General features: G+C 48.0%; 1 protein-coding gene across 1 annotated transcript in view; it reads left to right on the top strand.

Annotated features, from left to right (window-relative positions):
* The window catches only part of ATP9A (ATPase phospholipid transporting 9A (putative)), a 119,559-nt gene that overhangs the window by 100,155 nt on the left and 5,228 nt on the right, over positions 1-14,176 (top strand). The window contains exons 24-26 of the mRNA XM_066586949.1: positions 2,167-2,231; positions 10,204-10,312; positions 13,481-13,538. Coding sequence (XP_066443046.1) covers positions 2,167-2,231; positions 10,204-10,312; positions 13,481-13,538 — 232 coding nt within the window. The remainder of the gene's footprint in view (positions 1-2,166; positions 2,232-10,203; positions 10,313-13,480; positions 13,539-14,176) is intronic.

Below are 14,176 nucleotides of genomic sequence, written 5' to 3'. Positions count from 1 at the left end.
CTCTCTAGGGTGATGCGTCTTGGGCCATCTATTGGGGAGCCCTGATTCACAGAGCTGCAGTCTACAATACTTTGTAGCAGTCTCTCTAGCTGTAGTCCCTGCAGCTTTGTTCTCTCATCGGTTCTGGCGCTGCACTTCTCAACCTCCGGCTGCCTCCTTTTTTGGTCCGCTGTCCCTCTCTAACAGGCACAGATACTCCAGGACACGTCCCCCACGGCTCCCCAAGCCAAATCCTCAGGCCAAATGCACACGGGCAGAAATTGCGCAGCAGGATTTCCCTCAGAATTCCCTCCCGTGGCCGCTGCCATTGGATTAGATAATGCAATCCTATGCAGACAGACGCGATTTGACCGCGTGAAAGCCTGCGCGGTAAACAAATCGCGGCATGTCCTATTTCTGTGCGAGCCTAAACTTCACTGATGACAGGCCGGCACTGGTCTGCGAATGCGCGGCTGTGCGACAGCCGGCACAAAGCGAGACGCTGGGAGGAGGTAAGCGCTGGGTCACGGCTCGCATCCCGCTACAAAAATTCTTGCAGCGGGAACTGAATCGACTGTCGGCAGGAGGCCTTACTTATTTGGCATCTCTCTCTTTCCTGGCAATGCAGCCTCTTGCACAGGGGCTACAAAATCATCACTGCAAAACACATGTATGTGAGGCTGATGGTTTCCAATGGGGTCTTTCAGGGTACAAAACATCTCATGTGAAAGAACCCATTGGAAACCACGGGCTTCACATACGCATGATTTGTAGCCCGTGTGAAAGAGGCCTAAGGCTCAGTACCCCAGCTTGTAGACCTCTATGATCTCAAGTCCTCCACATCTCAGATTTCCCACCTGACATCTGCAGCCAATGGGCAGTCAAATACAACACTCCATAAAATAATACACAAACTGCAGTAATGTATGATGGCCAGTAGAGGTCACCCTTATACCATCCAGATTACATAACAATAGGAACCATAACCAAGCTCCTCACAGCACAGACTTGACCCTGGGCTCCTCCTTACACGTCATGCTCTTCTCAATCTGTTGCTTACAGGAAGAAGCAGGGGCCGATGGGATGCATCAGACTGCAGAGTGCTGGTTGATGTCTTTTACCATGGAGATGCATCCGTCTATGTAGGAGCTGCAGACTCGGACATTAGGAAATGTTTTATTTACTTTAATGTTGGCTGCAGAGTGACGACAAAACCATCTGAAATCCAGAACGTTACTGATCTCTCCTATCTAGTTTTACAAATCTCCAACTCTTTGCTGATGCCGCATCCTTGCGTTCAGATAAACGGTGTATGTGCGAATGTTTTTGAGTCTGAATGTAAGGACCGCCACCGCTAGTGATGTCGCTGCTGCAGACGTACCCTACACCGAGCCACAGCGGCTCATGAGGTCATGTATGTGATGTCGGTGGAGATGAGTGGACTTGATGGGGTCATTGGACCATAATCCGGATCAGCAAAATGCCGCATATCCTTAATAGTCAATTACAAAGTTGTTCAATGGAACATAAATGAAGAAGGAAAATCCTTTTTGGGTCTCTCACATCCACTTTAATAATCTAAATACATAGGGGAGGTTTATTAATGGGGTTGTTCAGTTGTAAATGATTTATGGCCTATCCTCAGGATGGGTCATCGGTAGTAGATTGATAGGTGTCCATCACACAGGACCCCCACTGATGAGCTGTCCGCTCAGCCACTGCACTCATGCACGGAGCTGATTTATGCAGGAATCGCTGCAGTGGCCAGGCTTTGCATTGCGGCCAAGTTCCCATTCACTTCAATGCCTGCAATACCAAGCCTGGACACTACGGTGGAAACGGAGCTGCTTGAGTCCTACACAAATCAACTCTGTGCATGATTGCAGCAGCCTATTGAACACCTAATCAGTGGGGTCTTGGGTGACCGACACCTGTCCATCTACTACTGATGATACATCCTGAGGATAGGCCATAAACCGTATACAACCAGACAGCCCTTTAAAGCCGTACACTATAGGAGTTCTGTGCTAGTCTCTCTCACAGGGCACCGTGCATCAGATTCATACACTTGATTAACCTGCGTGTGTCAGAAAACGTAGCCCAGTAGCTTCATGCATAAATGTGTTGTCGCCCAAATGCCGTATTATTCCATGTATGGGAGTAACTGTGGCTCTGGTATCTTTGCAGGCTGTCTTCTCCTCCGTCTTTTACTTTGCCTCCGTTCCTCTCTACCAAGGATTCCTCATCATTGGGTACGTAAACTATAACGCTATTAATGCTACATGGAACTGCTGAGTAGGGACTGGACTAAGACCTTCCATAGAGAGCAATACAAAATCGCCCAAAATGTTTTATGCCAGCAGCAAATTTAGCACATTTTTGGTAGCGTTGGGAGATGAGTGAGCACCAAAAAGCTCGGGTGCTCGTTATTTGAGACGAGCGTTTCGTAATATTCGAGAGCTGTATTTGAGTAACAAACCCCATTGAAGTCAATGGGAGACGGGAGCATTTTTGCAATGGACCCCGCCGGCTGCTGAGCTTTTTTTTTTTCACTCTCTCTCTCAGCCAGCTGCATACTACTGCGGATGTGCACACGCTGGCACGTCACAGCAAGAAGTGTTAATGCGGGGAGGGGTCAAAAATTTTCATGAGCACCATCAAGTATGCTAATACTCGAACGAGCATGTTCGCTCATCTCTAGTTGGGAGTTCAGCTCTGGAGATTTCTTCAGCCCTGATTGAGTTGCAATTTTTTAGACCAGCTCCTGCCTTTCAAACCGTAGACTAGACTGGAAATTCTTGGATAGGAACATGAACACATGGGGGGGGGGGAAAGAGGAGACCCTTGGGATCACATCTTGTATGCGGCACAAAAAACATTGTCGTCAGCGGTCTGTCTCCTCGTGTGCGGTGGGATGTCTCCCCGTCGGTGGTCCGTTTCCCCGTGTGCGGTGGGATGTCTCCCCGTCGGCGGTCCGTCTCCCCGTGTGCGGTGGGATGTCTCCCCGTCGGCGGTCCGTCTCCTCGTGTGCGGTGGGATGTCTCCCCGTCGGCGGGCCGTCTCCTCGTGTGCGGTGGGATGTCTCCCCGTCGGCGGGCCGTCTCCTCGTGTGCGGTGGGATGTCTCCCCGTCGGCGGGCCGTCTCCTCGTGTGCGGTGGGATGTCTCCCCATCGGCGGGCCGTCTCCTCGTGTGCGGTGGGATGTCTCCCCGTCGGCGGGCCGTCTCCTCGTGTGCGGTGGGATGTCTCCCCGTCGGCGGGCCGTCTCCTCGTGTGCGGTGGGATGTCTCCCCGTCGGCGGGCCGTCTCCTCGTGTGCGGTGGGATGTCTCCCCGTCGGCGGGCCGTCTCCTCGTGTGCGGTGGGATGTCTCCCCGTCGGCGGGCCGTCTCCTCGTGTGCGGTGGGATGTCTCCCCGTCGGCGGGCCGTCTCCTCGTGTGCGGTGGGATGTCTCCCCGTCGGCGGGCCGTCTCCTCGTGTGCGGTGGGATGTCTCCTCGTGTGCGGTGGGATGTCTCCCCGTCGGCGGTCCGTCTCCTCGTGTGCGGTGGGATGTCTCGCGGTCGGCGTTCTTTCTTCCCGTGTGCGGTGGGATGTCTCCCGGTCGGTGGTTTGTCTTCCCGTGTGCCGTGGGATGTCTCCCGGTCGGCAGTTTGTCTTCCCGTGTGCCGTGGGATGTCTCCCCGTCGGCGGTCCGTCTCCTCGTGTGCCGTGGGATGTCTCCCCGTCAGCGGTCCGTCTCCTCGTGTGCGGTGGGATGTCTCCCCGTCGGCGGTCCGTCTTCTCGTGTGCGGTGGGATGTCTCCCGGTCGGCGTTCTGTCTTCCCGTGTGCGGTGGGATGTCTCTCCTTCGGCGGTCCGTCTCCTCGTGTGCGGTGGGATGTCTCGCGGTCGGCGGGCCGTCTCCTCGTGTGCGGTGGGATGTCTCCCCGTCGGCGGGCCGTCTCCTCGTGTGCGGTGGGATGTCTCCCCGTCGGCGGTCCGTCTCCTCGTGTGCGGTGGGATGTGCTGCCAACAACGATGAAGCACTATAGGAAGGGGAGGCTGACATTGTATCAGCAGTCATTCATTCCCTAATGGTCAGAATCGGCCCATGTGAAGCCAGGCCAGTATACTTGGGCTATTATCCTGCTGTGTTTTCAATGTCTGTTTCTGCGGTTTATGTTGGGGGGGATTTCCTAACCTCCGTTGGATGCCCTATATAAGCAGAGGGCGGCATTCCTTGTTCACAGGGTTTCATAAAAATATGCAAACCTTACACCCTGTAGTATACATTTTTCTACTGCCTGACTCCGCATGTAATGGTGCAGTCTGTTGGACTAGAGCAGGAACATGTATACCGGCTCATAGAGGCCAATAGGACACCGATGTCGGCTCCGTGGCGCCCTATGGATAGGCTTGTGTTGGAAGCCTTCTCATTACAATCATCACACAGCTTTGCCCCCCCAGGCAGGTAAACAGACGAGGAGACCCACCCCGCAGTGAACAGTGGCTTTACTTGTGCAATGTGGCGGCACAATGTTTTGAATCTGGCTCACGTGGTGGAGATCTGTCGTGGCTCCTGGGGCATTAATGTACAACACGCGGGGATAGGCAGTGTCTTTGGGTCAAGGCTTCCAGCGGGTGACTGACTGGAGCACAAACTGCTTTCACAGCCAGGAGGCTCCAGGGTTTCCCCACAGCTGCACCCAACCTGTCTACTCGCTTGCACATATCACAACAGCCTCGCTTGACCCAGAAGTGCTTGCGGTGCGGCGGCTCATTCAGCTACAGCAGCCGACTTCACCTGGCCCTGTTCTGCTATATTGTATGTGTGCTGCACGCCATCATTCACGGGTTCCAGTCTTCACACCCTCTCACTGTCTTACATGTTATGCTGTGACCCCATTGTTCTGCACTCAGGACCCCATAATAACAAAGTGACAACAGAACCAGAGAAATCATAGCACATTTTTTAAAAACGAAAACCTCCTGTTCCGCAGTGACAGAAGTATTCCCACCCTGTACTCCGTATTAGTTGAGGCACCTTTGGGTGTGATTCCAACCTCTAGTTTTCTTGGGGATGATGCCACAAGGTTCGCAGCCCTGGATTTGGGGATTTTCTGCCCTCTGTCAGGTTGGATGGGGGCCGGCTGTGGACAGCCATTGTCAGGTCTCTCCAGAGATGTCCCATTGGGTTCAGGGTATTCACAGAGTCCCCACTCCTGAGTGGTCTTGGCTGGGGTCTTAGGGTCATTGTCTTGTTGGAAGGTGACCCTTCTGCCCAATCTGAGGTCCCTCGGGCTCAGGTTGTCATTATCTCTGTACTTCGCTCCATTCAGCTCCCCCCCTTAAGATGCTCCACCACCAGGCTTCACTGTAGGGATGGTATTGGGCAGGTGATGAGCGGTGCCTGGTTTCTATCCACCCTGACTAGTTTCTCCTCCCACACATGATGCTCCACCACCAGGCCTCACTGTAGGGATGGTATTGGCCAGGTAATGAGCAGCGCCTGCTTTTGCATCCCCCCCTGACCGGTCTCCCCTCTCCCAGCATGATATTCCACGACCAGGCTTCACTGTAGGTTTGTATTGAACCGATGATGAGCGGCACTTGGTTTCCTCCAGACATAAAGCTTAGAGGCCAAAAAGTTCCATCTTGGTGTCATCAGAGCAGAGAATCTTGTTTCTCACAGTCGGAGGGTCCTTTTTGGTAACTCCAGGGGGCTTTCATGTGTTTTACTGAGGTTTATTTCGGGTCCTCCCTGCCATAAAGCCCACATTGGTGGAGGCTGCAGTGATAGTTGACCTTTTGGAAGTTTCTCCCATCTGCACACAGGATCTTTGAAGCTCAGCTGGAGTGACTGTTGGGTTCATGGTCACCTCTCTTACCAAGACCCTTCTCCCCCTTAGTTTGGGGGTCGGCGGCTCTAGGAAGAGTCCTTGTTCTTCCATGTAAGTATTATGGAGGCCGCTGGGTTCTTGGTCACCTCTCTTACAAGTCCCTTCTACCCTGAGTTTGGTGGGTCGGCGGCTCTAGGAAGAGTCCTGGTGGTTCTTCCATGTAAGTACAGTTAGGGCCAGAAATATTTGGACAGTAACACAATTTTCGCGAGTTGGGCTCTGCATGCCACCGCATTGGATTTGAAATGAAGCCTCTACAACAGAATTCAAGTGCAGATTGTAACGTTTAATTTAAAGGGTTGAACAAAAATATCTGATAGAAAATGTAGGAATTGTCCACATTTCTTTACAAACACTCCACATTTTAGGAGCTCAAAAGTAATTGGACAAATAAACATAACCCAAACGAAATATATTTTTTTCAATATTTTGTTGCGAATCCTTTGGAGGCAATCACTGCCTTAAGTCTGGAACCCATGGACATCACCAAACGCTGGGTTTCCTCCTTCTTACTGCTTTGCCAGGCCTTTACAGCCGCAGCCTTCAGGTCTTGCTTGTTTGTGGGTCTTTCCGTCTGAAGTCTGGATTTGAGCAAGTGAAATGCATGCTCAATTGGGTTAAGATCTGGTGATTGACTTGGCCATTGCAGAATGTTCCATTTTTTTGCACTCATTTTGCACAATGTCCATCTATACTGTGAAGCGCCGTCCGATCAACTTTGCAGCATTTGGCTGAATCTGGGCTGACAGTATATCCCGGTACACTTCAGAATTCATCCGGCTCCTCTTGTCTGCTGTTATGTCATCAATAAACACAAGTGACCCAGTGCCATTGAAAGCCATGCATGCCCATGCCATCATGTTGCCTCCACCATGTTTTACAGAGGATGTGGTGTGCCTTGGATCATGTGCCGTTCCCTTTCTTCTCCAAACTTTTTTCTTCCCATCATTCTGGTACAGGTTGATCTTTGTCTCATCTGTCCATAGAATACTTTCCAGAACTGGGCTTGCTTCTTGAGGTGTTTTTCGGCAAATTTAACTCTGGCCTGTCTATTTTTGGAATTGATGAATGGTTTGCATCTAGATGTGAACCCTTTGTATTTACTTTCATGGAGTCTTCTCTTTACTGTTGACTTAGAGACAGATACACCTACTTCCCTGAGAGTGTTCTGGACTTCAGTTGATGTTGTGAACGGGTTCTTCTTCACCAAAGAAAGTATGCGGCGATCATCCACCACCGTTGTCTTCCGTGGACGCCCAGGCCTTTTTGAGTTCCCAAGCTCACCAGTGAATTCCTTTTTTCTCAGAATGTACCCGACTGTTGATTTTGCTACTCCAAGCATGTCTGCTATCTCTCTGATGGATTTTTTCTTTTTTTCAGCCTCAGGATGTTCTGCTTCACCTCAATTGAGAGTTCCTTTGACCGCATGTTGTCTGGTCACAGCAACAGCTTCCAAATCCAAAACCACACACCTGGAATCAACCCCAGACCTTTTAACTACTTAATTGATTACAGGTTAACGAGGGAGACGTCTTCTGAGTTAATTGCAGCCCTTAGAGTCCATTGTCCAATTACTTTTGGTCCCTTGAAAAAGAGGAGGCTATGCATTACAGAGCTATGATTCCTAAACCCTTTCTCCGATTTGGATGTGGAAACTCTCATATTGCAGCTGGGAGTGTGCACTTTCAGCCCATATTATATATATAATTGTATTTCTGAACATGTTTTTGTAAACAGCTAAAATAACAAAACTTGTGTCACTGTCCAAATATTTCTGGCCCTAACTGTATTATGGTGGCTGCTGGGCTCTTGGGGACTTTTAGGGTCGCAGAAATGTTTTGTAGCTTCTCCCAGATCTGAGCCTCCACACAATCCTGTGTCTGAGCTCTGCAGGCAGTTCTGTACTCCAGATGGCTTGGTTTGGGCTCTGATATGCATTGTCAGTGGTGAGACCTTCTATAAATAAGAAAGGGGTCTGGGGGGATTTTCTGTCCAATCAGCTGAATTTTCCACTGGTGACTCCAATCAAGGTGTAGAAACCTCTGAGAGATGATCAAGAGAAATACAAGTGTCATCCCAAAGGGTGTGAATACCTAAGTCAATGCAAAATGGTAGTATTTTCATTTTATAAAAATTTGCAACAATTTCTCCCATTCTGTTGTCACTTTGTCATTATGGGGTGCTGAGTGCAGAATGAGGGGGACACAACATAACATGTACAAAAAAGTGGAAGGGTGTGAAGACTTTCGGGACCCCTGCACATCCCCCTGCAGGGTCCACCAGACAGATGCCCCGCCCAGCTTGGTTACGTAAACCTTCAGAATGGTTAAGACCACCCACACAAGGCCCACATGGGGGCCAGGACAACCTGTAAGAACAACTGCCTTACGTTGACAGCTGTTGAGTACTTTAGTAGTGCTAGCATTCACCCGACTTCACGAAGCGAACGCTCTCATCCCCTTGTCGGCTTCCTACATCTGGATCATTTTTAGTTCATTTACAAAACCTTCTTAAGATCCGGCCAACAAGACTCGTTGGGATTACATGTACGGCTCGCTCTCCTGGTGGGTGACGGCACATTTCTGAATGCCCCCTAATAAGGTGACATCCCTTTAGATGAGGCCATTCAGATAAAGCAGTCATTGCTGAATACCACAGATAACGGTTCAGGAATGTCAGACTGGAGAGAAATGTGTACGGAAGTGCGCAAACTCGTACGGATCCGCTCCTGTGTAAATAACGCCACTTCTTTCGCTGGCCGGTATCTCGCGCCTCAGAAGCTTTGAAGGCCATAAAAGGATTAATGGCTTACTATTTTCATGTCTCTTTATTCCGCCCTTCCTGACCGGCCTTGTACAGTATCGCGACTCCACCCTGCCGCTGGTTACAGGAGTGCAGCCCCTCGGGCCCCGTGTGATGTAATCAGGATGAAGAATGGGTGATGCCAAACCCTCCCGAACTCCTAGTTATTGTACTGCGGGACTTCTGTCAGGAAAAGCCCGAGTCCTGAGTCAGAAGGAAAAATTCTTCTTGCTCCGTTTTAACCCCTTAGTGATGCAGCAATATTTTGGGGATTTTCATCTTTTCAGAAGCCATAACTTTATTCTTTCTCCGTCTGCACGGCTGTATGAGGGCTTGTTTTTTCCGTGGCGAGCTGAAGTCTTTATTGGTACCGTTTTTAGGCACATCTAATTTATTATAGAACGTTGTATGAACTTTTTTTTCAGAGGACAGGGGAAAAAATAATTTTACCAAAAGTACATTTTTTTTCTAGGTTTTTTTTCAACAATAATCTTTTTTCTTTGGAAAATTTTACATTATCTTTTATTTCATTGCCGAGTTCAAAGTCCCATAACTTTTATTTTTCCATTGACAGACCGCTGTGAGGGCTCGTCTTTTTGCAGGAAGAGCTGTAGATTTTGATGCCATTTTGGGTACATATGACTATTTGTTCACTTTTATTCCGTTTTTTGGAAGGTGAATTGAATTAAAGCATTTTGGTGATCGCTTTTTAGCTGTTTTAATTTTTTTAGACAGCATTTGCTGTGCGGGATAAGAAGTGTGTTAAATTTATTAGGGATGCCGCAATAGCAAACATTTTTTTTACAGAAAGAGAGTAAAGTGGAAATAATGTTGTTTTGTTTTACTACTTTTTTTTCATTTTGTGTTTTTTTTTTTTTTTTAACCATGTGTTTGTTTTATGTCCCTATAGGGGACTTGAACTTGTGATGCAAAGGATAATACACTGCAGTACTTCAGTGCTATTATACATTGTAGTAATCATACACCACGGAAGATCTGGACACCACTGTCTGGCATCCGCTTGCCTTTGCTATGTAATCACAGAGGGCCGATGGCTTGCAGACGGTGGATGACGTCACAGAGAGCATCCTCCCTCTTTGAACCTTTTGATATTCCACGATCAACACTGATCCCAACATTTAAGGGGTTAACAGCCGGGATCTGTTTTCTCACCAATCCCCACTGTTGCATCAGGAGGCCTGTCGGTCTTAGCCGATTCCCGCTGCAGATGGCTTCTGAGCCCGCACTGCCAATAGGATGGAAGTGTATACCCTGGGGATGAACTGCTTCCCAGCCAAGATGTTCATTTACACTCTGGTGTGGGAAGGGGTTAATAAAGGGATTTTGCACATCATGGCCAGACTTCTACTTATTGAATGGGGGGTCTACAAATTCCCTAATGGCATCATACCTCTCTGTATAGCTCTCCACCAGGTCAGGAGGGGATCGGGATGTGCAACGCTGTAGAATCTTACCCCAGTTGCCTCTTCTCCTGCTTCCTTATGAATTCTGTCTTTTACTTTCCTTTGTCGCCTCTGCAGATACTCCACAATCTACACCATGTTCCCCGTCTTCTCTCTGGTGCTCGATAAAGATGTGAAGTCTGAAGTAGCCATGTTGTATCCAGAGCTCTACAAGGATCTACTAAAGGTAACAAGTTTCATCCCTTCACTCCAACTGTCCAATCACAGCGCAAACTATGAAGCAGAAGGAGACATGATGGAATGCAATAATGTAGAGCATATAGGGGGCCCATAGAGCTGAAGGGCTTCATACATACATTACAGCCTGTGTTATAGCCCAGAGCTGTGCTCATAGTGCTGCTGATGACTGTCACAAAAGACTCCCAAGGATGCAAATCACCAGAAGCAGCTCTGTACGGTCAGACTTTAGCACTGAAGATTGAAGCTCTGAACTACTGAATAACACCGGAAGTAACTCAAGATCAGTACAGGATAAGTAATGTATGTATATAGTGACTACCAGCAGAATAGTGAGTGCAGCTCTGGAATATAATACAGGTATAAACTCAGGAGCAGTACAGGATAAGTAATGTATGTACACAGTGACTCCACCAGCAGAATAGTGAGTGCAGCTCTGGAGTATAATACAGGATGTAACTCAGGAGCAGTACAGGATAAGTAATGTATGTACACAGTGACTCCACCAGCAGAATAGTGAGTGCAGCTCTGGGGTATAATACAGGATGTAACTCAGGGTCAGTACAGGATAAGTAATGTATGTACACAGTGACTCCACCAGCAGAATAGTGAGTGCAGCTCTTGGGTATAATACAGGATGTAACTCAGGAGCAGTACAGGATAAGTAATGTATGTACACAGTGACTCCACCAGCAGAATAGTGAGTGCAGCTCTGGGGTATAATACAGGATGTAACTCAGGTCAGTACAGGATAAGTAATGTATGTACACAGTGACTACATCAGCAGAATAGTGAGTGCAGCTCTGGAGCATAATACAGGATGTAACTCAGGATCAGTACAGGATATGTAATGTATGCACACAGTGACTTCCCCAGCAGAATAGTGAGTGCAGCTCTGGAGTATAATACAGGATGTAACTCAGGATCAGTACAGGATATGTAATGTATGTACACAGTGACTTCCCCAGCAGAATAGTGAGTGCAGCTCTGGAGTATAATACAGTATGTAACTCAGGAGCAGTACAGGATATGTAATGTATGCACACAGTGACTTCCCCAGCAGAATAGTGAGTGCAGCTCTGGAGTATAATACAGTATGTAACTCAGGATCAGTACAGGATAAGTAATGTATGTACACAGTGACTCCACCAGCAGAATAGTGAGTGCAGCTCTGGAGTATAATACAGGATATAACTCAGGATCAGTACAGGATAAGTAATGTACACTACCGTTCAAAAGTTTGGGGTCACATTAAAATGTCCTTATTTTTGAAGGAAAAGCACTGTACTTTTCAATGAAGATAACTTTAAACTAGTCCTAACTTTAAACAAATGCACTCTATACATTGCTAATGTGGTAAATGACTATTCTAGCTGCAAATGTCTGGTTTTTTGTGCAATATCTACAAAGGTGTATAGAGGCCCATTTCCAGCAACTATCACTCCAGTGTTCTAATGGTACAATGTGTTTGCTCATTGGCTCAGAAGGCTAATTGATGATTAGAAAACCCTTGTGCAATCATGTTCACACATCTGAAAACAGTCCAGCTCGTTACAGAAGCTACAAAACTGACCTTCCTGTGAGCAGATTGAGTTTCTGGAGCATCACATTTGTGGGGTCAATTAAACGCTCAAAATGGCCAGAAAAAGAGAACTTTCATCTGAAACTCGACAGTCTATTCTTGTTCTTAGAAATGAAGGCTATTCCATGCGAGAAATTGCTAAGAAATTGAAGATTTCCTACAACGGTGTGTACTACTCCCTTCAGAGGACAGCACAAACAGGCTCTAACCAGAGTAGAAAAAGAAGTGGGAGGCCGCGTTGCACAACTAAGCAAGAAGATAAGCACATTAGAGTCTCTAGTTTGAGAAACAGACGCCTCACAGGTACCCAACTGGCATCTTCATTAAATAGTACCCACAAAACACCAGTGTCAACATCTACAGTGAAGAGGCGGCTGCGGGATTTTGGGCTTCAGGGCAGAGTGGCAAAGAAAAAGCCATATCTGAGACTGGCCAATAAAAGAAAAAGATTAAGATGGGCAAAAGAACACAGACATTGGCCAGAGGAAGACTGGAAAAAAGTGTTGTGGACGGATGAATCCAAGTTTGAGGTGTTTGGATCACAAAGAAGAACGTTTGTGAGACGCAGAACAAATGAAAAGATGCTGGAAGAATGCCTGACGCCATCTGTTAAGCATGGTGGAGGTAATGTGATGGTCTGGGGTTGCTTTGGTGCTGGTAAGGTGGGAGATTTGTACAGGCTAAAAGGGATTCTGAATAAGGAAGGCTATCACTCCATTTTGCATCGCCATGCCATACCCAGTGGACAGCGCTTGATTGGAACCAATTTCATCCTACAACAGGACAATGACCCTAAACACACCTCCAAATTGTGCAAGAACTATTTACAGCAGAAGCAGGCAGCTGGTATTCTATCGGTAATGGAGTGGCCAGCGCAGTCACCAGATCTGAACCCCATTGAGCTGTTGTGGGAGCAGCTTGACCGTATGGTACGCCAGAAGTGCCCATCCAACCAATCCAACTTGTGGGAGATGCTTCTAGAAGCGTGGGGTACAATTTCACAAGCTTACCTCAACAAATTAACAGCTAGAATGTCAAAGGTGTGCAATGCTGTAATTGCTGCAAAAGGAGGATTCTTTGACGAAAGCAAAGTTGGATGTAAAAACAATGTTATTTCAGATACAAATCATTATTTCTAACCTTGTCAATGTCTTGACTCTATTTTCTATTCATTTCACAACGCATGGTGGTGAATAAGTGTGACTTTTCATGGAAAACACAAAATTGTTTGGGTGACCCCAAACTTTTGAACGGTAGTGTATGTACACAGTGACTCCACCAGCAGAATAGTGAGTACAGCTCTGGGGTATAATACAGGATGTAGCTCAGGATCAGTACAGGATAAGTAATGTATGTATTTATGATGGGTGGGGGGCTAGGAGCACCTCATGAATAAACTCGACTTCTCTCGCTGGGAGCTGCTGGAACATTATATAGGTTGACAGACGGATGCAATCAGTATGTGTCCCTTAGTGAGCTCCGTGGACAGAACGTGACCGGCTCCACTTAATAACAATAGTGTCGCTAGTAATTCTGGATTGGTTTGGTACTCATGTAGATCTTTCTGCTCTGCAGGGACGGCCGCTGTCATATAAAACCTTCCTCATTTGGGTATTGATCAGCATTTATCAAGGTAGGTCCGAAGTTCTCTTTTATTGGCTGAACTGTAAATTGAAACGGTAACTTTGTGTAACATTGGAGCAGTCAGCATTGTGATAGAACGGACATGCTTCTGTTATTGCTGGCTGCTGACGCATGGCCCAGAGGTCGGGCCCCCACAGATCCTGAGAATAAAGGGGCCACAGAGCTGGTTTAGCGCTACATCATCTGTGCGTTCCCAGCCGCCGCTTGTGCAGAGAGCTGCAGCTCCGCTCTGTACACTTGCATCGGGCCCTGCTGCAGTTTCCTGCCAGGGGGTGACTGGGCACCACTCTGTAGGGTGAAGCAGCTACAGTTTCCTGCCCAGGGGGGGAGGGGGGGGGGGTTTGCCACAAACCATAATGTTGATTTGCGTTCTGATAAACTGCGATCAGCTGCTGAACTTTAAGGTGTTGAACCAAAATTACAAGTTATCTCTAAGGATGGGTGGGGGGGTCTCACCGCTGAAACTCCCGCTGATCTCTGGAACAGGACTACCGTGTTATCTCTGCCTGTCACTGCGGGGGCTCGCACCCCACTATGACGTCGGTATGAAGACAGCGCTGGCCGAGTGCGCGTCCAGCGCTCCATTAGTTACAATGGGGTTTACGGGTGCTGCTTAGTTATCTCTGC

Source organism: Eleutherodactylus coqui, chromosome 13 (assembly GCF_035609145.1).
Source record: "Eleutherodactylus coqui strain aEleCoq1 chromosome 13, aEleCoq1.hap1, whole genome shotgun sequence".
In the NCBI taxonomy this organism is placed as follows: domain Eukaryota; kingdom Metazoa; phylum Chordata; class Amphibia; order Anura; family Eleutherodactylidae; genus Eleutherodactylus; species Eleutherodactylus coqui.
This window is presented reverse-complemented; position numbering and strand designations above follow the sequence as displayed.